Source organism: Bos indicus, chromosome 10 (assembly GCF_029378745.1).
Source record: "Bos indicus isolate NIAB-ARS_2022 breed Sahiwal x Tharparkar chromosome 10, NIAB-ARS_B.indTharparkar_mat_pri_1.0, whole genome shotgun sequence".
Lineage (NCBI taxonomy): Eukaryota > Metazoa > Chordata > Mammalia > Artiodactyla > Bovidae > Bos > Bos indicus.
In genome coordinates, this window is record NC_091769.1 from 55804889 (window position 1) to 55830822 (window position 25934).

The 25934-nt window shown below is 37.6% G+C and overlaps 1 protein-coding gene across 2 annotated transcripts in view; it reads right to left on the reverse strand.

Annotated features, from left to right (window-relative positions):
- Positions 1-25934, reverse strand: part of UNC13C (unc-13 homolog C) — a 723080-nt gene that overhangs the window by 358962 nt on the left and 338184 nt on the right. For both annotated transcript variants that reach the window (XM_019968805.2, XM_070797523.1), the window contains 2 exons: positions 22013-22240; positions 20602-20743 (listed from right to left, as the gene is read on the reverse strand). In XM_019968805.2, the coding sequence (XP_019824364.2) occupies positions 20602-20743; positions 22013-22240 (370 nt within the window). The remainder of the gene's footprint in view (positions 1-20601; positions 20744-22012; positions 22241-25934) is intronic.

The window sequence follows — 25934 nt, forward strand, 5'->3', positions numbered from 1 at the left end:
TGCAATGCAGGCACTTCAATTTCCACATAGCTCTGCTTGACCCCCCAAATTGTATGTAGCTTATACTGTTAGGGTGATCATGTTCCCATTATGTCTTGCAATTGTAATTATTTTTTATTTTTTGTCTGCCTGATTGTGAAAACTGAAAAACATCTTTCACTATTGTGATTATGTAACTATTACTCACTTAATACCACTGTATCATACTTGGTCAACAGAAAAATAAGAGAACTCTATATCACCAAAACTACAATAGAAAAACCTTAATCACTTTTTAAAATCCAGATGCATATCAGAATAATGCTGAAATGTTTTGAAAAATACAAATGCCCAGGTATTTTTTTTTTTTTCCCTCCAGAGTTCCAAATATGTTTCTAATGAGTAGCTATCTTTAAAAACAACTGGACTAAACAATGATCTTTTACTTTTATCTAGCTTGTTTCACTTTTTCTATTTCATATTCAGTGACCCCATTTAATTAGGTTTATGTTTACCACTTTCTCCACCTATTTTAATATTCTTTCTTGTCTTTATCAAGAGTAGTAGAAAAGCTTTAGTATACTTATATATAAATATGTATAATATATATATATTTTAGAAAACCTATGAATTTTTGCCTAATTAAAAAATTTGACATTTTTATTTCACTTGTTTGACTTAGTGTGAATATAATGCTAGACTTTTCATTAAAAAATATATATGCAACAAGCAACAAAGGTTTCTGTATAGCACATAGAAATATATTCAATTTCTTATAATAACAAATAATAAAAAATAATTTCAAAAATAACGTGTGTATATACAGCTGAATCACCTTGATGTGCATCTGAAACACTGTAAGTCAACTATAATTCAATAAAATATATATATTAAGAAAAAATATATAGTGTCTCATTTTCAAAGGAATTATCCCAACACATGAACTTAATTATAATAGTAAGGTTTCATAAAATAATCTATAATCTATAGATTATATAGATTAGAAATTAGATAGATTGATATTATAGAAATCTATAATATCAAAAAGGGTATTATATATCATTTTCTAATAAGAAGACATGCTAAATGTCCCCTCAGAGTTAGTGGCAATTTTCCATCCTGTGTTTTCTTAATTTTACCCTTATCTCTGTCAAAACTGGGTCATAGTAAAAGCTCAAAATGTTATTCTACTGCTTATTTCAAGGCTTTAAATAAGTTAAAATACATTTTGTCCCCTTTACTATTCCTGCAAATCCAACTGTAATCAAAAGTTACTAGGCAGAGACATAAAACAAAGTAAAAAACACATCATGAAGACAAGATGCATTGACAAGGGTTCCTTTGAAAGGAAAACACATACTGGTGATGCTAAAAAAAAAGTTCAGTTCAGTCGCTCAGTTGTGTCCGACTCTTAGTGACCCCATGAATCGCAGCACAACAGGCCTCCCTGTCCATCACCAACTCCCAGAGTTCACTCAGACTCACATCCATCAAGTCGGTGATGCCATCTAGCCATCTCATCCTCTGTCGTCCCCTTCTCCTCCTGCCCTCAATCCCTCCCAGCATCAGAATCTTTTCCAATGAGTCAACGCTTCGCATGAGGTGGCCAAAGTACTGGAGTTTCAGCTTTAGCATCAGTCCTTCCAAAGAACACCCAGGACTGATCTCCTTTAGAATGGACTGGTTGGATCTCCTTGCAGTCCAAGGGACTCTCAAGAGTCTTCTCCAACACACACAGTTCAAAGGCATCAATTCTTTGGCACTCAGCTTTCTTCATAGTTCAACTCTCTCATCCATACATGACCACAGGAAAAACCATAGCCTTGACTAGATGTACCTTTGCTGGCAAAGTAAAGTCTCTGCTTTTCAACATGCTATCTAGGTTGGTCATATCTTTTCTTCCAAGGAGTAAGCGTCTTTTAATTTCATAGCTGCAATCACCATCTGCAGTGACTTTGGAGCCCCCCAAAACAAAGTCTCACACTGTTTCCACTGTTTCCCCATCTATTTCCCATGAAGTGATGGGACCAGATGCCATGATCTTAGTTTTCCGAATGTTGAGCTTTAAGCCAACTTTTTCACTCTCCTCTTTCACTTTCATCAAGAGGTAAATACCTGAATTCACCAAATAATGTTCAAGTTGCTGACACAGAGAAGAAAGACATACCTTTAGAATTTCTTGGGAAAATTAATACTGAAGAGAGAGGAAGGAGGGAAAATTAGGGTGAAACAATAGTGCAAATAAACAATTATGTCTATAAATATTTGAAAACATGTTATAAACATTTACAGACACACTAACTGGTAAGAAATTCACTTTAGAAGTTATCATTTGGAAATAACCATTAAGCAGATTTTCAGGCTTACTGTATACTCAACATTATTTTAGGAGGTCCTCATCATCAAATAACTCAATACTTAGGTTGGTAAACAACACTAACATTTATATAAAACAGGCATGAAAATCATTAAGGACTTTACCAAAAGTGCTATAAAGTATAGTATAATTAACAAGGAAACCTGTCACTGCAAGTAGACTTGCTAAGATGGCACATTGCTTTAATTTTGGGTAATGACTTTTTATACAGCAATCAATCAGTAGCTATGAAAAATGTATAATATTATTATGTACCAATTAGATCTTCCAGAAGGTCTGAGTAAGAGAGTCAAGCAATCAGAGGGGGGAAAAGGTAGAATCTCTGCTTTTGGCTGTACTACTTATTACTTCAAGAATACAAGGAAGAACTATACAAAAAAAGATCTTAATGACCCAGATAAGCACAAGGGTGTGATCACTCACCACTTGAGAAAACTATTTCTTTCTTGAAAGCATATGCTCATTTGAGGAGTTACTCATAAGCTTTCATAGCTGCTCTGCTTATAGTAGCTAAAAACTGAAAAAAACCCAATCATTCACCAATATGTGACTAGATATATGAGTTTCATATGCATAGACTTAAATACTCTTGTATGGAAAGAAATGTACTATATTGGTATATACAGTGACTTAGGTAGATCTCAAAATAATTAGGCTGAGTGTAATAATTCAGGAAAAAATGAGTATGTGTAGCATAAATCCATTTATATAAAATTATAAAAATGAAAATGAATTATGTAAGACATCAAATCAGTGGTTGGCCAGGGGAGAAGTTTTCAATAAAGGGAAATAATAGGGGAAAGTGATGTGAAAGAAGTCCAGAAAAATTTTTGGAGGTGATGGATGTTTCAGTTATATTGATTGTGGTGGTGTGGTTACATGAATGAAAACACATGCCAAAACCAAATAAATTATACATTTGCATATATGCAGTTACTTGAATGTCAGTTATATCTCAAGTGTACCACTTTATTTTCTCAACGGCAATAAAGTAATTCCAGTTCCTCCACATCCTGGCTAATACTTGGCCATCATAGCATAAAGGTCTATAAGAAACATTAGGAAGTGTACTTTTATAAAGTTCTTACATTGTGTGTGAAATGGTATATTATCACTGGTTGACTGACTGTAATAAAGATATATACTATATTCAATACCCATTTATGATTAAAAAAAACTCCAGAAAGTGGGCATAGAGGGAACATACCTCAATATAATAAAGGCTATACAGGACAAACCCAAAGCAATATCATTCTCAATGGTGAAACACTGAAAGCATTTCCTCTAAGATCAGGAATAAGATAAGGATGTTCACTCTTTCCACTTTTATTGAATGTAGCTTTGGAAGCCCTAGCCATAGCAATCATAGAAGAAAAATAAATTAAAGAAATCCAAATTGGAAAGGAAATAGTGAAACTGCTGCTGTATGTGGTTTGCAGTTTTATACATGATATGATACTACACATAGAAAATCCTAAAGACACTACCAGAAAACTACTAGAGCTTATCAACAAATTTGGCAAAGTTTCAGGACATAAAATTAATACACAGAAATACCTTACATTTCTATACACTAACAACAAAATATCAGAAACAGGAATTAAGGAACCAATTCCATTTGCCACTGCATCAAAAAGTATAAGATATTAGGGATAAACCTACATAAGGAGGGAAAAGACCTGTACTTAATGAAACTCCAAAATACTGATGAAAGAAATCAAAGATGGCACAAACAGATGGAGAAATATACCATGTTCTTGGATTGAAAGAATCAGTATTGTTAAAATGACTGCACTACCCAAAGTAATCTACAGATTGAATGCAATCCCTGTCAAATTACCAACAGCATTTTTCACAGCATAAGAAAAAAATGTTTTAGTTTGTATGGAAACATAAAAGATCCTGAATAGCAAAAGCAATCTTGAGAAAGAAAAACAGAGCTGGAAGAATCATGTGTTCTGACTTCAGACTACACTACAAAGCAACAGTAATCAACACAGTATGATTGTGGTACAAAAACATACAGATGGATCAATGGATCAGGATACAAAAAGTCCAGAGATAAACCCACATATCTATGGTCACCTAATCTCTGACAAAGAAGGCAAGACTATACAATGAAGAACAGACAATCTCTTTAATAAGTGGTGCTGGGAAAACGAGACAGTTACATGTAAAAGAACAAAATTAGAACTTTCTCCAACATCATACACAAAAATAGACTCAAAATTGGTTAAAAATCTAAATGTAAGGCTATGACTGTAACCCACCAGGCCGCTCTGTCCATGGAATTTTCCAGGCAAGAATAGTGGAGTGGGTTGCCATTTCCTCCTCCAGGAGATCTTCCTGACCCAGGGATCAAACCCACATCTCTTATGTCTCCCGCATTAGCAGGCGGATTCTTAACCAACTGCACCACCTGGGAAACCTTAAGTCTAGATACTATACAACTCTTAAAGGAAAACAAAGGCACAACACTCTCTGATAAAAATGGCAGGAAGACCTTTTTGATTCACCTACAGTAATGAAAATAAAACTAAAAATAAACAGATTGGAACTAATTAGATTTGTTGCTCATATTTATCTTAGTGTCTGCAGCACCTAGGAGAGTGACTCACACATAATGTTCATTGAATGAGTTATCTTTCTAAAGATGGTTGGAGCTGATACTGACACACACAGAAATGCCTGGAAAGCTGGACTTAATGGTGTAGGGTTCTATGTCAGTAGAGAGCTGCATGCTTCCAGTGTGGCTGCAGTTAGCCCAGCCATGTGGATCTTGTCTATCTGCCTTCAAGATTGTTGGTCCACATGTGGGACACATCCAAGGGACAAGCAGACGAATGAAATACAGGTTGACTGGCTGTATTGCTTGAGTCTTGAAAATGGTACATAAATCCAGATGATTCCATCTGCCTTTACTAGCTATATTCTATTTAGAGGGAATTGCTTCAATCCACAGGCTCAAATTAGTCACCAGGAGACCAACATGACTTTTACAGTTTGTTTCACAAACATAAGTAGGCTAATTACCTAAAAGTACAAAGAATCTCCCTGACAGCAAACTCTGAGTACTAGAAGTGGGAGACACAGGATGTTAGGACCAAGGCTAGTAGGAACCACATGAAAGCTAATTAACGAAAACTTACTGACACAGCCTTGTCTAACTCAATGAAACTATGAGCCATGCTGTGTATGGCCACCCAAGATGGACAGGTCATGGTGGAAAGTTCAGACAAAACATTATCCACTGGAGAAGGGAATGGTGAACCATTTCAGTATTCTTGCCTTGAGAAACCCATGAACAGTATGAAAAGGCAAAAAGACAGGACATAGAAAGATGAACTCCCCAGGTCAGGAGGTGCCCAATATGCTACTAGAGAAGAGTGGAAAAATAACTCCAGAAAGAATGAAGGGCTGGAGCAAAAATGAAAACAAAGTCCAGTTGTGGATATGACTGGTGATGGAAGTAAAGTCTGATGCTATAAAGAACAATATTGCATAGGAACCTGGAATGTTAGGTCCATGAATCAAGGTAAAGTAAAAGTGGTCAAACAGGAGATGGCAAGAGTGAACATCGACATTTTAGGAATCAGTGAACTAAAATGGACTGGAATGGGCAAATTTAATTCAGATTACCATTACATCTACTATCGTGGGCAACAATCCTTTAGAAGAAATGGAGTAGCCATCACAGTCAACAAGAGTCTGATATGCAGTACTTGGGTGCAATCTCAAAAATGACAGAATGATCTCTGTTCATGTCCAAGACAAACCATTCAATATCACAGTAATGCAACTCTATGCCATAGCTAGTAATGCTGAAAAAGCTGAAGTTGAACAATTCTATGAAGACCTACAAGAACTAACTTCTAGAACTAACAGCAAAAAAAGATGTTGTTTTTATCAGAGGGCACTGGAATGCAAAAGTAGGAAGTCAAGAGATACCTGGAGTAACAGGCAATATGGCCTTGGAGCACCATAGCAGGGAAAAGGCTAGCAGGGAAAGGTTAGCAGGGAAAAGGCTAACAGAGTTTTGCCAAGAGAACATACTGTTCATAGCAAACACCCTCTTCCAACAACACAAGAGAAGACTACACATGGACATCACCAGATGGTCAAAACCAAAATCAGATTAATTATATTCTTTGCAACCAAAGATGAAAAACCTCTATACAGTCAGCAAAAACAAGTCCGGGAGCTGACTGTGCTAAGGTTATGAACTCCTTATTGCCAAATTCAGACTTAAATTGAAGAAAATTGGGAAAACCACTAGACCATTCAGGTATGACCTAAATCAAACCCTTATGATTATACAGTGGAAGTGAGAAATAGATTCAAGGAACTAGATCTGATAGACAGAGTGCCTGATGAACTACGGATGGAGGTTCATGACACTGTACAGGAGGTAGTGATCAAGACCATCCCCAAGAAAAAGAAATTCAAGAAGGCAAAATGGTTGTCTTAGGAGGCCTTACAAAGAGCTGAGAAAAGAAAAGAAGCTAAAGACAACAGAGAAAAGGAAAGACATACTCATTTGAACGCAGAGTTCCAAAAAAATGGCAAGGAGAGATAAGAAAGCCTTCCTCAGTGACCAATGCAAAGAAATAGAGGAAAACAATTGAATGGGAAAGACTAGAGATCTCAAGAAAATTAGAGATAAAAATGGAGCTTTTCATGCAAAAATGGGCACAATAAAGAACAGAAATGGGAAGGACATAAAAGAAGCAGAAGCTATTAAGAAGAGGTGGCAAGAATACACAGAACTGTACAAAACAGATCTTCACAACCCAGACAATGATGATGGTGTGATCACTCACCTAGAGACAGACATCCTGGAATGTGAAGTCAAGTGGGACTTGGGAAGGATCACTACGAACAAAGCTAGTGGAGGTAATGGAACTCCAGTTGAGCTATTTCAAGTCCTAAAAGATGATGTTGTGAAAGTGCTGCATTCAATAAGCCAGCAAATTTGGAAAACTCAGCAGTGGCCACAGGACTAGAAAAAGTCAGTTTTCATTCCAACCCCAAAGAAAGGCAATGCCAAAGAATGCTCAAACTACTGCACAATTGCACTCATCTCACATGCTAGCAAAGTAATGCCCAAAATTCTCCATGCCAGGTTTCAACAGTACGTGAACCGTGAACTCCCAGATGTTCAAGCTCGGTTTAGAAAAGGCTGAGGAACCAGATATCAAATTGCTAACATCCACTGGATCATCAAAAAAGCAAGAAAGTTCCAGAAAAACATCAACTTCTACTTTATTGACTATGCCAAAGCCTTTGACTGTGTGGATCAAAACTAACTGTGGAAAATTCTTAAAGAGATGGGAAATCTGTATGCAGGTCAGGAAGCAACAGTTAGAACTAGACATGGAACAACAGACTGGTTCCAAATCAGGAAAGGAGAACGTCAATGCTGTATATTGTCACCCTGCTTATTAATCTTATATGCAGAGTACATCATGAGAAATGCCAGGCTGGATGAAGCACAAGCTGGAATCAAGATTGCCAGAAGAAATATCAATGACCTCAGATACACAGATGACACCACACTTATGGCAGAAAGCAAAGAAGAACTAAGGAGCTTCTTGATGAAAGTGAAGCAAGAGAGTGCAAAAGCTGGCTTAAAACTCAACATTCTGAAAACAAAGATCATGGCATCTGGTCCCATCACTTCATGGCAAATAGATGGGGAACCAATGGAAAGAGTGACAGACTTTATTGTCTTGGGCTCCAAAATCACTGTAGATGGGGACTTCAGCCATGAAATTAAAAGATGCTTGCTCCTTTGAAGAAAAGCTATGTATAATCTAGACAGCATGTTAAAAACAGAGACATTACTTTGCCAACAAAGTCCGTCTAGTCAAAGCTATGGTTTTCCATTAGTCATGTACGGATGTGAGAGTTGGACGATAAAGAAAGCTGAGCGCTGAAGAATTGATGACTTGGAGAAGAATTAATGTTGGAGAAGAATTTTGAGAGCCCCTTGGCTGCAAGGAGATGAAATCAGTCAATCCTAAAGGAAATCAGTCCTGAACGTTCATTGGAAGGACTGATGTTGAAGCTGAAGCTCGGATACTCTGGCCACCTGATGCGATAAACTGACTCATTCGAAAAGACCCTGATATTGGGAAAGATTGAAGGCAGGAGGAGAAGGGGATGTCAAAGTATGCGATGGTTGGATGGCATCACCGATTCCATGGACATGAGTTTGAGCAAGCTTCGGGAGTTGGTGATGGACAGGGAAACCTGGTGTGCTGTAGTCCATGGGGTCACAAAGAGTTGGACAAGACTGAACTGATTGACTGAGTAGTGATCAGCAATGAGGCCAGAGTACAGAGAAGTGAGAAAAGAAGGGGGAGAGGGCAAAGGGACAGTAGGCAGAACAGTGATAGATTGGGCAAAGCAAGACAGAGAGAATGAAAGGGAAATAAGGGCAGAAATGGAGAGAGAGGAGGAAAAATATAACAAAGGGCAGAGATGGAGAAAAACAGGCAAAGATGGACAAATGTCAGAGGAAAAAATAGAAAGAAACTAAAAGGTCACAATAATTTCTGCTGTTGGAGTTCTGCTGTTGGCTTTTCTTGTATTCCTGCAAGGACACTCTGTGTCCATAATAACATTTGTTTCCTCCTGATCTCTTTTCTATGGGTCAGTTTAAATGTAGACCCTTTCTTCTCACCAAGAGGGATCTCTACAGAATAGCCCCCATTGTCCTGAGCTTGCTGTTTGCAATCCCCTACTCCCTAAATATTTGGGGCATTTTGTCTGAACTCTATTTGATCCTCACTATAAAACTAAATACTGCTACTGCTACTGCTGCTAAATCACTTCAGTCATGTCCGACTCTGTGCAATCCCATAGACGGCAGCCCACCAGGCTCCCCTGTCCCTGGGATTCTCCAGGCAAGAACACTGGAGTGGGTTGCCATTTCCTTTTCCAAGGCATGAAAGTGAAAAGTAAAAGTGAAGTTGCTCAGTCGTGTCCAACTGTTAGCGACCCCATGGACTGCAGCTTACCAGGCTCCTCCATAAATACATGGCCCCCTATATCTTAGCCTATAGAACATCACAGCAGTATCTCCAAACATCTGTCCTGTTCTGAAATTTTACAGTTTGTTGACTATAAATCTTTTTGGTGGCTCTAAGCTTAATTCTAACCTCATTGAATTTCATCCAATCTTCTTTCTATACCTGCTCCTCTCCTTATGATCAAACCTTTAAGTTCTCATACAAGTCATTCATGAAGTAGGTGCTATTCTATTGGCTCTGCTGTGTATAGATGGGTATTGGCTCAACCACATTTACCAAATTAAAGGCAATATTGGTTATATGGACTTCCCTGGTGGCTCAGACAGTAAAGCGTCTGCCTACAATGCAGGAGACCCAGGTTCAATCCCTGGGTTGGGAAGATCTCCTGGAGAAGGAAATGGCAACCCACTCCACTATTCTTGCCTGGAAAATTCCATGGACAGAGGAGCCTGATAGGCTACAGTCCATGGAGTTGCAAAAGTCGAACATGACTGAGCAACTTCACTTTCTTTCTTTCTTTTCTATTGGTTATACATCCCCATGGTGCCACAATATAGACAAATGATTAGCAAACAAATCTGTAACCCCGTAAATTGTGACTAAGTGCCTTCTTGCTTTGGACAAATGTGGGACTATCTTCTTGACAAATGACTTCCTGATGCTGATACCATTGTTGCAAGCCAGCTCAGAAGACTGCGGAAATGCTCCCTTCCCACGTAGTCCAGAAGAGGCCTGTGCTAGTAATCCAGGCAATACATCAAATCCCTGATTACCTTCAGGCTGTCATTTTAAAATATGAACCTGCCATGCTCTAAAGACATTTTTATTTAATTGTGGTATTTAAATGCTATCTCCTATGGAGATTAGTTTATGCTTAATTCATACTCAGCCCTGGGCTGAGCAGCACACGGCATGGTGGAGAGTCCTGGGCCTGAGACACTCAGTGTGCCACTCCATCTGGGTTGCTGTGAATTGAACATAGGTGGCATATATTTTGAGGGCCAAGGCAATCACACCTCTATAAATAACAGCATTATGAGTTTCTGATACTTCTGGGTTAAAGGAGCTTCTGTATAATACTACTTCATAACAATAACTTTACTGAGTCAAGGTGGGGAATACTTTGAGCATTCTGTGCTCAATGCCCACTGTGAACAAACCTAGACACAATACACAAACCTAGTATATTGAAAAGCAGAGACATCACTTTGCCAACAAAGGTCTGTATAGTCAAAGCTATGGCTTTTCCAACTACTCACGTGTGAATGTGAGAGTTGGACCATAAAGAAAGCTGAGCGCCAAAGAATTGATGCTTTTGAACTGTGGTGCTGGAGAAGACTCTGGAGAGTCCACTGGACAGCAAGGCGATCCAACCAGTCCATCCTAAAGAAAATCAACTCTGAGTATTCATTGGAAGCACTGATATTGAAGCTGGAGCGCCAATACTTTGGCCACCTGATGCAAAGAACAGACTCATTGGAAAAGACTCTGATGCTGGGAAAGACTGAAAGGAGAAGGGGACAACAGAGAATGAGATGATTGGATGGCATCACAGATTCAGTGGACATGAGTTTGAAAAACTCTGGGAGATAGTGAAGGACAAGGAAGCCTGGTGTGCTACAGTCCATGGGGTCATAAAGAGTCAGACATGACTGAGTGACTGAACAACAACAACCCACTGTGAACCTGAGATTCAAAGAGGTTGAGGCATTTCCTGGTGGTTAAGAAGCATGCTGAATCCAGAAGGGCTCTGGAACTTAGGTTTATAAACTTTAAGTCCAGAGAGTTTTTTTTTTTTAATATAATATGAAATTATTCAAGTCAGTACTTCCCATGGACCCAGTACAGTGCTTTGAATATAAGGAAACGGAAGTAGAATTTAGCTGATACCCCACTAAGCAAGTGGAGCTGGTTGTTCAGACAATACATGAGTAGAATGTTTAAACACCACTGCCATGTCTATTCAACATTACCATGAATAAATGAGGGAATGTCCATACTCCTACCATAGGCATTGCATTGACTAGACTCTTTTTTAAATTAACTCTTTACTCTAGTGGTTAATACCAGTCAAAACAAGATAGCCAATACATGCCTGCTACTGCCCCTCCGAGAGGTAGTCAGTGTGACATTTTGTTTTCATTTCCTATGTTAGCAAAAATGAGGCACCATGGATCAACTATAGGGTTCTCTAGAAATCAGAGTATCAACATATAACATATAATCTAAGTCTCCTAACCACAAAATTTCTTATTCAAAGGGGCAGACAATACTGCCATTTTCTCTCTAGAATACACTGGAGAGACTGACTCCTTTCCCTCTTGAGGGAATGGTTTATGATAAGCATAAACATTTCATTAACTGTAGCACAGGAAAATAAAATAAAATGTCATAATTAATTATGTAATGATCAAATACATAAATTACTAGGATCCAAGAGCAAAGATAATGAGCACCTTAGATTTACATAACATTATCATTTTCAAAGTGTTTTTATATATATTAGCTTAACTCTCATGTGATATTTTAAAAATTCCACATTTACAACCCCTGCTAACCCACATTTCTGCAAGGGCTTAATTGGTCATGGCTCTTTTCCCTGTAAACACTCTCCAGAGTGCCCCGTTCTAGAATCACACATTCATAGCTTTTGAAGATTAAAATTTTTCAACTTCTCTTTTTAACCCACGGTAAGAGAGGTAGAATTAAAATTGAAATCACTTAGCATTAATCTCTTGAGGGCATCAAAGTGCCATTAGTGGGAGAACAATTAAGCTTTCAAGCAAAAAAAATTGAAAAATTACTTCATTTGCATTTTTGTCTTACCAGCTTGTGACTGCCTTGTTGGTTCAGGTCAACTGCATTTTTTCCGAAGGAAGAATTTAAATGTGGGTAAAAACAGACCTCTGTATTTCTACTTGTATCTTATTTTTGATTTCACAATAGGGGACTCCTTCGTAGACTTGACTGTACTATAACCTGTCTAAGCTTTGATTTTTTCATCAATAAAATGAAGGAGTTGGATAAAACCATCTCTCAATATTTCACTCAATTTCAATTCTCAAAGTCTTATTTCAGCAGTACTTCCTTCCTACAGCACCTTGTTCATCAGACTAATCTTGGCCTCATTATTCAGAATGGAACTTTTTCAATATTAAAGTATTACTGCTATGTTTCCTCCTGGGCACAAAGGATATGATGTCACTAATGTTAATCACTGTAATAATACAACTGCCATTTTGAATATGCTTAACAGGTAACAAAAGCTCTATATACATTATCTCAAGAAATATATCAATCCTATGAAGTGTGTATTATCCCAGTTTTTCATATTAGAAAAGCGAAAGTTCAGAATTTAAACAAATGGCCCCAAATGCAAGCTAAAGTCACACCATTAATAAGCCATCCTATTTTCAGAACCTCAGGACATGTTTTTACACTCCAGTTCACAGGGCAGAACTGTCAGGTTAGTGGGAGGCATGGATGAGTTCATCTATGACATATATGCATTTTTCAAAATCTGCACATAAATTCTCCATGAACTCATTTCCTCCTGCCAAAGAAAGCCCCTTATAAAGAAAGATAAGTTTGTAATTTTCATACCATTTTCATGGTCAAATGAAAACATGCACAGGTAGATTCAAAATAGTATTTCTAGAACCAATGATACAGAACATCAATAATAAAAATGGAATCTTTGCGTTCAGGTAGCTGGCAACAAAATTAATTACTGTTGAAAATTTAGACATTCATATTTTACATTCCAGAAGAAACAAAATATTTGTGAGCATAGTTTCACTTACAGCGCATAAATATTGATGGAGAGGTGAAAATAAGCAATATATACATATGTATATATATGTATAGCAGGGTACATTAAATTTAAATTTCCTCTTCCTTGAAAGGACGGCTGTTTAAAAAATACTTATATTGTTGTTGCCAGTATGTGGTGTTTCTTATCGAAAGGAAAACCAAGCATACAGTAAATTACACAAAAAAACTGCCAATCAGCATATCAAAACCTCATATTTTAACTACCTATTTCAATATACTCAACCCATGAACCATGATGTTTTCTGACCTGTCCAGTGGGGACAAACACTATTCCTGACATAATGAGCACTGGACGCTGTCATATCTAGTTCTTTTGGGTGGAACTTGTCTTGATTTGGGGCAGTTTTCTCATTGCATGTATGTACCATTACTCAGATGATTTGTCAAAGGGGGCCCTTTGCAGGATTAGAAAACTAGACTATTTCAGCATTTCTTTAGTAATGTCTGTCTAATGCTGCTGACATAATACTACAGCATTAAGGATGCTTTATTTAAAAGGTTGGGGACTGCTGCTTTGTTTCATAAACTGCAACTGGCAACCTATGGATCACATATATCCAGAGGTACCCTGTTTCACATGTTCTGTGTTGGCTCTCATGCTATCTTATTTTGTTGTGCTACCCAATTAAATTCAAAGGTCCAGACTTTCTATTCTAGTCAAGAAGTAGTAAGAGGGACTAGAGATACACCCTCACATGAAAAGTGAAAAAGTGAGCAAAATATTTGAAATATTGTTTTTCATACTGAATGATTTGTCAACAGTGATTTCAAGAAGACCAAAAAAAGAAAAAAATTATCAAGGTGAACCTCACCATTACTTCAGCTAACTTCCCTGAGGGAATTTCCAGGCCACTGTGCAAAGAGAGGAAAGCCAGGTAGAGTCCACTGAACTCTCTGAGTTAGAAAGACAGAGCTGAAAATCTGAGGAAACCAAAGCAGTTAGAAGTCACAAGGCATACTATCAAAAAGAAGAGAACTGAACTGAAAACAAAAACAAAAACAAAAACACCAACTTCCAAACTGCTACAGGCTCATCTTGAGCAACCAGTTGAGTAACAAGTGCATGCATGTGATAAAACTAACCAAGGCCAGGTTAGAAGCCATCCTCAAAATAATTAGATGTCACAATGCCCAGCACTCACCAAGGCCAGAAGTAGTGCTTATGTCTACTGCACACATAAGAAAAGTTTATCATTCATGAGTCAGTTGGCAGAGGATATGGAAAAGTCTTGCTTCAGCACTGAGGAGTAATTAGCCTGAAGTTGAGTGCCGTTTCATTTCCACTTAATAAATTTTAAAAGCAAGAACTAAAGGGTTTCCATGTAATTTAACTACACCTCAGAACAGAGCTCAGGAATATTTAGAGGATGTTATCTATTTCTGCTTTATTGACTATGCCAAAGCCTTTGATGTGTGGATCACAATAAACTGTGGAAAATTCTGAAAGAGATGGGAATACCAGACCACCTGACCTGCCTCTTGAGAAATCTGTATGCAGGTCAGGAAGCAAAAGTTACAACTGACCATGGAACAACAGACTGGTTCCAGATAGGAAAAGGAGTATGTCAAGGCTGTATATTGTCACCCTGCTTATTTAACTTATAGGCAGAGTACATCATGAGAAATGCTGGACTGGAAGAAACACAAGCTGGAATCAAGACTGCCGGGAGAAATATCAATAACTTCAGATATGCAGATGATACCACCCTTATGGCAGAAAGTGAAGAGGAACTAAAAAGCCTCTTGAAGAAAGTGAAAGTGGAGAGTGAAAAAGTTGGCTTAAAGCTCAACATTCAGAAAACGAAGATCATGGCATCCGGTCCCATCACTTCACGGGGAATAGATGGGAAAACAGTGGAAACAGTGTCAGACTTTATATTTTGGGGGGCTCCAAAATCACTGCAGATGGTGACTGCAGCCATGAAATTAAAAGACTCTTACTCCTTGGAAGGAAAGTTATGACCAACCTAGATAACATATTCAAAAGCAGAGACATTAGTTTGCCAACAAAAGTCCGTCTAGTCAAGGCTATGGTTTTTCCTGTGGTCATGCATAGATGTGAGAGTTGGACTGTGAAGAAGGCTGAGCGCTGAAGAATTGATGCTTTTGAACTGTGGTGTTGGAGAAGACTCTTGAGAGTCCCTTGGACTGCAAGGAGATCCAACCAGTCCATCCTAAAAGAGATCAGTCCTGGGATTTCTTTGGAAGGAATGATGCTAAAGCTGAAACTCCAGTACTTTGGCCACCTCATGTGAAGAGTTGACTCACTGGAAAAGACTCTGATACTAAGAGGGATTGGGGGCAGGAGGAGAAGGGGACTACAGAGGATGAGATGGCTGGATGGCATCACTGACTCAATGGACGTGAGTCTCAGTGAACTCTGGGAGTTGGTGATGGACAGGGAGGCCTGGCGTGCTGTGATTCATGGGGTCGCAAAGAGTCGGACACGACTGAGCGACTATACTGAACTGAAAAGTATTCAGCAACCAATAAGGTAATATTCACAAAGTCTGTTATCCAATCTAAACCATCAGGCACATGAAGTGGCATGAAAACATGACACAAAATAAGGGGAAAAAAATATCAATCTAAAATAACCAAGGATGGACACAGATGATAAGGGAGTTAAGGGCATAAAAACAACTGTCATAGTAATCGCATGAATCAGAAAGTTAAGTACAGGACAGTATCGGAGGAATGGGAAGACAAGCCACAGATAGGGACAAAGTATTTTTAAGACACACATGTGATGAAAGTCTATTTTCCAAAATATTCAAAGAAATAATAACATTCAATAATAATAACTTGATTTAAAATTGGGCCAAAAACCTTGACACCTCATCAAAGAAAATAAAAAGGATGGCAAAGAAGCAAATGAAAATATATCCCATAAAGTATGTCTTAAATGAAAATCACAGTATTAATAAAACAACAACAAAGTATCACTACACACCCATCACAACGACCAAAATTCAAAATGCAGGCAATGTCAAAAGCTAGAGAGGATATGGAGCAAGAACTATTACTGATTGCTGGTGAGAATGCAAAATGGTATAGTATAGCCACTTTAGAGGCCAGTTTGTCAGTTTCTTACTGAACTAAACATACTCTTATCATACAATCAAGCAATCATACCCCTTGGCATTTACCCTAAGGAGCAAAAAACTTATGGCCACATAAAAACCTACATTATTTATAGCAGCTTTATTCACAATGGTTAAAACTTGGAAGTAACCAAGACATTCTCAGTAGGTGAATGGATAAATTCAAGATACTATTATTCTAGTACAGAAAGACAAATATTACTCAGTGCTAAAAAAGAAATGAGCTATCAAACCATGAAAAAAACCACAGAATCTTAAATGTATATAAATAAATGGAAAAAATTCTTTCCAGATTGGAAAGAATACATATTGTATAACTCAAAATAATAGGGCCTCCTAGAATAGGCAAAATTTTGGAGACAGTAAAAGATTAGTCATTGTCAAGAATTGGTGGAGTGAGGAGTAATGAACAGGTGATGAGCAGAGGATTTTTAAGGTGGTGAAAATAGTGTGTATGATACCATAATGATGAATACTGTTGTTATACATTTGTCCAAATATATAGAATATAAACACTATGAGAAATTTTATGTTTCCTATGAATTTTGAGTGATTATCTTGTGCCAGTTGAGAAACCTATATGCAGGTCAGGAAGCAACAGTTAGAACTGGACATGGAACAACAGACTGGTTACAAATAGGAAAAGAAGTACATCAAGGCTGTATATTGTCACCCTGCTTATTTAACTTCTATGCAGAATACATCATGAGAAACGCTGGACTGGAAGAAACACAAGCTGGAATCAAGATTGCCGGGAGAAATATCAATAACCTCAGATATGCAGATGATACCACCCTTATGGCAGAAAGTAAAGAGGAACTAAAAAGCCTCTTGATGAGAATGAAAGAGGAGAGTGAAAAAGTTGGCTTAAAGCTCAACTTTCAGAAAACAAAGATCATGGCATGTGGTTCCATCACTTCATGGGAAATAGTTGGGGAAACAGTGTCAGACTTTATTTTTTTGGGTTCCAAAATCACTGCAGATGGTGACTGCAGCCATGAAATTAAAAGACTTTTACTCCTTGGGAGGAAAGTTATGACCAACCTAGACAGCATTTTCAAAAGCAGAGACATTACTTTGCCAACAAAGGTCTGTCTAGTCAAGGCTATGGTTTTTCCAGTGGTTATGTATGGATGTGAGAGTTGGACTGTGAAGAGAGCTGAGCCCCGAAGAATTGATGCTTTTGAACTGTGGTGTTGGAGAAGACTCTTGAGAGTCCCTTGGACTGCAAGAGGATCCATCCAATCCATTCTGAAGGAGATCAGCCCTGGGTGTTCTTTGGAAGGAATTATGCTAAAGCTGAAACTCCAGTACTTTGGCCACCTCATGCGAAGAGTTGACTCATTGGAAAAGACTCTGATGCTGGGAGGGACTGGGGTAGGAGGAGAAGGGGACTACAGAGGATGAGATGGCTGGATGGCATCACCGACTCAATGGACGTGAGTTTGAGTGAACTCTGGGAGTTGGTGATGGACCGGGAGGCCTGGCGTGCTGCGATTCATGGGGTCACAAAGAGTTGGACATGACTGAGTGACTGAACTGACTGAACTAACTGACAGAATGTAGGTTTATCAATTGTAACAATACACCCACACTCTCTTTGGAGATGGTAATAATAGAGGTAGGGTATGCATGTGTAGGAATAGAAGGTATATTGGGAAATCCCTACATGGGCTCTTCAATTTTCCTATGAACTTTACCTCCTCCAAGTACATCTTAATTTGTAAAACAGTTAAGTAGAGTTGCCGAAGATGCAAAGACTCAATCTGAACTTCTTTATATGGCAACTAAAACATCTAAGATGAAAAATACAGTGGCTTGGATTAAGAGTAGATTTGACATTACAGATGGAAAAGGCAATGGCACCCCATTCCAGTATTCTTGCCTGGAAAATCCCATGGATGGAGGAGCCTGGTAGGCTGCAGTCCATGGGGTCGCTAAGAGTTGGACACGACTGAGCGAATTCCCTTTCACTTTTCACTTTCATGCATTGGAGAAGGAAAAGGCAACACACTCCAGTGTTCTTGCCTGGAGAATCCCAGGGACAGGTGAGCCTGGTGGGCTGCTGTCTATGGGGGTCACACAAAGTCGGACACAACTGAAGTGACTTAGCAGCAGCAGACATTACAGAAGAAGAAGTCACAGCACCAGAAATAATTCAAAGTGAAACACAGAGAAAGGAAAGGGTGTGGGGGGGACGGGTGGGCAGAGCATCCATGGTCTGTGGGACAACTTCAAGAGGCTTTATATATGTGTAAGTGAAACCTCCAGAAGACAGAAGCAGAAAGGATATTTGAAGAAATTATGGCCAAACTTTTTCCAAATTTAAAGAAAACTTCAGACTCATAGGCTCAAGTAGCTCAATAAACCCTAAGCACCAGAAACACAAAGAAAATTTAAACCATGGCATACCATAATCAAATTGTATGGGTGAGTAAAGAAAACAAAACTTTAAAAGCAATCATGGGGGTAGGGGATAACATGTACAGAGGAACAAAGAAGACAACAGATTTTTCATGAAAAATAAGAAAGCAACGAAAACACAAAGACAATGGAACAATATTGTCCAAGTATATTTTTCAAAATGACATTTAGAATCAATCATCTCAGTATGCAGTAAAAGTTTATAGACAAAATGCAGTATTGATTTCTGATCAAAACTCTTAGCCTACTGGAAATAGAAGATTGCTGTCTTAAGTGGAAAAGTGGCATCTACAAGTCCACAGGTAATATCAGAGTTAATCAAGAAAGGAACTGCTTCCCTCTAATATCAGGAACAAAGCCAGGATGTCTGCTTTTATCATTTTTACTTGGCATTATACTGGAACTCTTAGCCAAGGGAATAAAGCAATCAAAACCATCCCAGGCTTTCCTTTGTACGAAAAAATGACGATTAAAACATACACATGGAAATAATTAAAAGGTTCTAAAATATATAAAATAACTTTGAAAAAAGAAAAAGTTGGAAAACTAGGACTACCTGATATTATGACTTTATTTATTACAAAGTAAAGCTGTATGATATACTGTATAACATAGGAAACTCTACTTAATGCTCTACAATGACCTATATGGGAAAAGAAGTGTTGGTGTATGTATATGTATAACTGATTCACTTTGCTGGTTTTGAACTTTCAAATGTTCAGTTTCTCCTACAAAATGAAGCTCTAGCTGCACTGCACCTACAAGACTGCATGGCAATGGAGACGTTTCTTGCCCATGAGTCACTTGCTCTCAAGTTTGCAACAGTGCCTTTCCCTCTCCTTTATGGTCCTTACCCTGCTTTATTCACTTACTTGACTGCCTTAGGAATAAGAATTTTTGATTATCCATCAGTTTCTTATCTTCTGTTAACAAATGAAGAGATAGTAAAATTGTTTCTCCCAGTAGTTTGAAGGGAGAAATCACAGAAAGCTCTTAACACTCTCTCTGGTACCCTCTGTTATTGGGTCCCAACTCATTCTCCACATCCTTTTCTTAACACTTCCTAAGCCAATATACACATGAAAAACTCTTATTTCATACAAACTATTTCCCACGTTCCCAAACAATCTGTATGTGTTGTGTTTGTTTACTTAGCATGTAAAGGAGATCCATGTTTAAACCATTAACAAAGAAAGAAAGAAAGAAAGAAAGAGAAAAGCATTGTTTACTTTTAAACTCATAGATTGGGATTTTCATTTCCAACAAATGGTAACTGGAAGTCATCTTATCTCTCTCTAAGAAGGAGTGACAGAAAGAAAAGAACCCTTGACAGAAAAATGATTCCTTGCTGTTTGGTACAGGATATAAAAGGTTTAAAAATAAATGACCCACAGAAAATGAGAGGTTCTAAAAGTTATCATCAACCATTTTATCAGTACAGCCTGGTATGGGTGTGATAGGCCATGGGATGCTCAAAGTCTTTCTACTGTTTTCAGTCATAAATCTTCAGATGTCAAGATATTGTTGAATCAAGCCTGTAAATTCCTCACTATCCTGGGTCAACTCAAGTTACAGATCATGTTGTAATCATTTTTTTTCTCCTGCAAACTAACCCCAGCTGTGCCACCTTTTTTGTTTGTAATATTATTTTTATTCACTTGTTCTCAAGATGAGGAACAAATAATAAATAAGACTATTAAATAAGTTCACAATATCAGTTCACAACATCTTTTTATAATTCCTGCATAGATACAATTAAAACATGAGATAATTATTGCTTGTGTATTTTGCATGCTTGTAAATTTACCAAATATTTCAATATTTTAATAGTTTTCCATTATATACTTACAAATAAAACTTTTCATCCCATACTGGATTCAAGTTTCCAAAAATGGTTTTAGTCCTTCTTTTGTTCTTTCCGACCTGAACTGTAACATACGGGTCACTAGACCCTGTTTTGTCTTTTGCCTGTAAGCCTTGTGCAGAAACCACTGAAACAAACCAAATTCAAACTTTTAGTATAAGTATTTTTTCAGAAACAAAAAACTGACAATGAAGGAAACGTTTTCTATTACTTTGTCCTTTGGGTTTGCAGACACATCCCCATTGCTTTCAGTCTCGTGAAAAACAGGATTTAACAAAATGTTTCATGAAAGAATGAATCACACAACATTAAAATCTTTCTTTGACTGATATTTCCTTTTGCCTGTAATGAACAGTAGCTATAGACATACATCTACATATATTTATTAGCTATCTACTCATATGTCACTGCATGCATGTATAGACAAATGATAATGCACAAACATTAAGCTGATTAATTCAGTAAATATTTTGAATTATCCAATGTAGTTCAAAGTCTGTAATTTAAAATGTGTTTGTGTATATGAGTTTGCTGCTGCTGCTGCTGCTGCTGCTGCTTAGTCGCTTCAGTCATGTCCGACTCTGTGCGACCCCATACATGGCAGCTCACCAGGCTCCCCCGTCCCTGGGATTCTCCAGGCAAGAACACTGGAGTGGGTTGCCATTTCCTTCTCCAACGCATGAAAGTGAAAAGTGAAAGTGAAGTCGTTCAGTCATGTCTGACTCTTAGCGACCCCATGGACTGCAGCCCACCAAGCTCCTCCATCCATGGGATTCTCCAGGCAAGAGCACTGGAGTGGGGTGCCATTGCCTTCTCCGTATGTAAGTTTACTGTCAGTATGAAAGAAAAGCTTCTTTATTTTACCTTTTGAATACAATATGAGTGAGTTAAGAGGCTTGGTAAATATTAACATGATAACCTATGCAGCTGCTGTTACTATTACGAACAACTTCAGAAGTTCAAATTACTAGACATCACTTTACTCAAATTGCATTGAGTCAAGGATCAAATGGATAAGGGGTATGGATCCAGGAGTAAGTAAAATGATATTTGTTTTCTCATTAAGAAAAACTGACTAAAGAGATTATTGGCTACTTGTCATTTATCAGTGTCAGGCAGCAACAAAACTAATCTCTTGTAAACTGCAGGGTATTGACAAATATAAAACAGAACTTTCTTCCTCTCAAAGAGCTTTTGATTAGAATGAGACATGGACTGAAATGACTTCAATTATCTGCCATACCTTTTAGAAATTTGAAGTTTCAATTAGACTTCAAAGTTGACAAGACTGAAAAAAATCTACTTATTTTGCCTATAACAATTATTAGCAGTGATTTCTAACATATATAAAAATCTCAAAGTGGAATGAAATTTTTTTCAAAAGACTCATTTTTACCTGTAATGGTTATTTTTGCTGACCACTTAGATGTCCCATCCAGTACACTCTGTTTGGCTGCCTTTGTGTACTGCACAAAATCTTCTTTAGAAATCTGAAACATTTCCTGAATTACTTCAAACACCTCTGGCCTGTTTGTCTCCCTGATCTTCATTCTTTCTTTCATGGCTGTAATAATGGTTTGAGTCTTATCTTCTGCACCATGCTTAGAACTCTTTTCTGCTGCTCCTATAATAGAAAAATTGATGATGACGTAAGTATACATGAAGCTCTTTTTCATAGACCAAGAGAAGGAGGGTCAGAAAAAAAGGAAGAACATGAGAATGAATGAATGCTTTAATTCTCAGGAGTCAGGGTAGCTTTTTCAGAAAATATCAGGAGAATAAGCACCATGCTGAGATTCAGAATGACTAGCCCTTATGCTACTGTAGGTAATGGACATCCATGATCCCAGGGTTTTTTAGTTGTATTACTGAACTGAATCACAGCTGTGCAAATATTTGGTTTGAATTTTTAAAAACAACTTTCCAAACCAAAGGAACACACACAATCAAATGTGTTACATACCACACATATTTTTATTTTATTTTGTTTTTAAACTTTACAAAATTGTATTAGTTTTGCCAAATATCGAAATGAATCCGCCACAGGTATACCACACATATTTACTCACTTGGTAACCAAGACGAAATTGAGAAACAGATACATATGGCACATGTCACTCAAAAATCAACATTTCAAATACTTGCACTCACCTAAAGTGCCTGATTATTTTTAATTCATGAAATTTATCATAATTAAAAGCTTACATTTTTCCTTGAAAAATGAAAACTACCACTATCCATTAGATTGAAATATAGGGTGAGATTTTACTTGGAATGAAAGTGATTCTATTTAAAAAGGATTTAGAAACCACTGGGCTGCACCATCCCCACATCATGGGCCACAGACGTGAACTCTCATTCTACGATATGGCCACAGTTTTAAACAGGCTGAATTTTCGCTTTCTACTCAAAAAATAATTTTTTTACTTCTAGGACATTATTTGTTATGATTGGTCTCAATCTTCTGGGCTATAAACTATCTTTGTGTCATAAACTCTTGTTAACAAATCCTGACAGTGAAGAATTTCCAAAAGGCAATCCTTGAGTTCCTCAGCTTCTCCAACCACCAGCCTGATAGTCTCAATGCTCTGTGTGGCCTCTGGGTTGCTCTGTATTCCACAAGCAAACAGTGGACCTTGATTCTGACTCTCAAGGTTCCTTACTGAGTGTGAAGTAGGAAAGTAAAAGACCATGTATCAGGGTCCAGAGGGACTGTCGCTGCTGAAACCAAACACTTTTTGGTACAGAAACAACTGAGATATAATGAAAAGAATATTGTGGCTATAGGTAATTCAGTTCAGTCGCTCAGTCGTGTCTGATTCTTTGTGACCCCATGAATTGCAGCACGCCAGGCTTCCCTGTCCTTCCCTTCACCAACTCCCAGAGTTTACCCAAACTCATGTCCATCGAGTCAGTGATGCCATCCAGCCATCTCATCCTCTGTAGTCCCCTTCTCCTCCTGCTCCTAATCCCTCCCAGCTGCTGCTGCTGCTAAGTCGCTTCAGTTGTGTCCAGCTCTGTGCGACCCCAGAGATGGCAGCCCACCAGGCTCCCCCGTCCTTGGGATTCTCCAGGCAAGAGTACTGGAGTGGGTTGCCATTTCCTTCTCCAATGCATGAAAGTGAAAAGTGAAAGTGAAGTCGCTCAGTCGTGTCCGACTCTTAGCGACCCCGTGGACTGCAGCCTACCAGGCTCCTCCATCCATGAGATTTTCCAGGCAAGAGCACTGGAGTGGGATGCCACTGCCTTCTCCAATCCCTCCCAGCATCAGAGTCTTTTCCAATGGGTCAACTCTTCGCATGAGGTGGCCAAAGTACTGGAGTTTCAGCTTTAGCATCATTCCTTCCAAAGACATCCCAGGGCTGATCTCCTTCAGAATGGACTGGTTGGATCTCCTTGCAGTCCAAGGGACTCGCAAGAGTCTTCTCCAACACTACAGTTCAAAAGCATCAATTCTTCGGTGCTCAGCTTCACAGTCCAACTCTCACATCCATACATGACCACTGGAAAAACCATAGCCTTGACTAGACTGACCTTTGTTGGCAAAGTAATGTCTCTTGAATATGCTTTTGAATATGCTATCTAGGTTGGTCATAACTTTCCTTCCAAAGACTAAGTGTCTTTTAATTTCATGGCTGGAATCACCATCTGCAGTGATTTGGGAGCCCAAAAAAATAATCATTCCAATTTTTATCTCTATGACTATAAATACTGCCAAACTTATATTTTTTGAAATACTGTATTTATGAAATAGGCATACTAATAGCTCATAAAATTGTTTAGAGATTGAATGTGATGATTTATCTACACAATTCCAACCACAAAGGATAGCCTCATTAATATTCTTTGTATCTACTTCTGTAAATGTTATGCACCCGATTTAAACACAGAAACTAAAACTAAAAGGGAAGGTCAACTATGAACTTTCCTTATAATAAATTCATATAAAATTTAACATCAGTATTTTAGTGAACATCCTCATTATTTGAAAATATAACATTTGTTTTCTAAAGTGGTAAAAATGCATTTGTAGTAATCAAGATGTAACTAAAAAGTATGGTAAAAGGGATGCATATTCTATTGGTATAAAAAGCAGTTTCCCTCTATATATTTTTTTAACCTTTGAGAATTTAAACCACATATTTAAAAAAAAATACTAAAAATTAACATATTCCATTTAAGATATAATTTGAAGGGACATTCTTAATGCCATAGTGATCTGTTAAAACATGCCCTAGAATAACTACACATTTGTGAATTATGTATCTTTAAGCATTCTTGTGATTTGTTAATAATGGCTTGGTTCCACAGAGCATAATTCTCACAGAGTAAAATTAGCATAGGCTAGACTACATAGTTGCAACTCCCCAAAAGAGATATTTTACTTCAAGTATTGGAATAGTCATTAAATAGAAAAAAAAACAACAGTGACTTGAAAAAGTCACCTGCAAGATTCAAAGTGCCTCAAAGTTTGGTTTTAAAGGGGATTGGAAGAATGTCCAAAGGGTTAGAAGCATCATTAAAATACTGGCTTCCCCCAATATTTTATTTCTAAACAACTATGCTTGTTATGTCTATTAATGCCCTCAAAGCTCTAGAAAAGTATGTTAAAGTCCTCAAAAGTTAAGTGCATTAACTTTTGGGTTATTTTTCTAATTCAGGCAGAGCCAATTGACTGCCACCCATATAATAAATGTTCATCCCAATAATAACTACCAAATTCAAGGTTAGAATGTCAAAAGAATTTTCTTCCTAAGAAATCAAACCTCTGTACTTAACAACCACTACTTAAATTCTCTTGAATCAATTAGGAAAGTTTGACAATTAACTTTGAAATAATTCACCAATGCTGTTGATGCTGGAGTAGAATATCTACTCTAATATGTACAGACAACAGACAGACCCATAAACTGCAAAATCACCAATCTGGGAGAGCAAGTTAGTACAGACTTATGTTTGAGCCTTTTATCTATTATTTCTAGAAAAGACACATAGCTTTTATGCTTTTGATCTTAAAAATGATTCAACTTTGATTTAGTTCAGGGATACAGACCAATTCATAATTTTTGTAACTCATCTACAATGACACTTCATTGCCCCATCATTTATTGAACCCACATATCTCATCTTATTTTTGTAATGAAACTATTTCTTAAATAAATTTCCAGCTCTTTGGTTTATTGGTTTATTCTTTTCCTTTGGGCTTATTCTGTTTATCTCAAAGTCATCAGAGATAAACAGATTTGTATTTATATGAGTCTTCCTTCAAAGTATGTGGTAGAAGATCTAGCAGCTTCACTGAAATACAGTAATAAGTC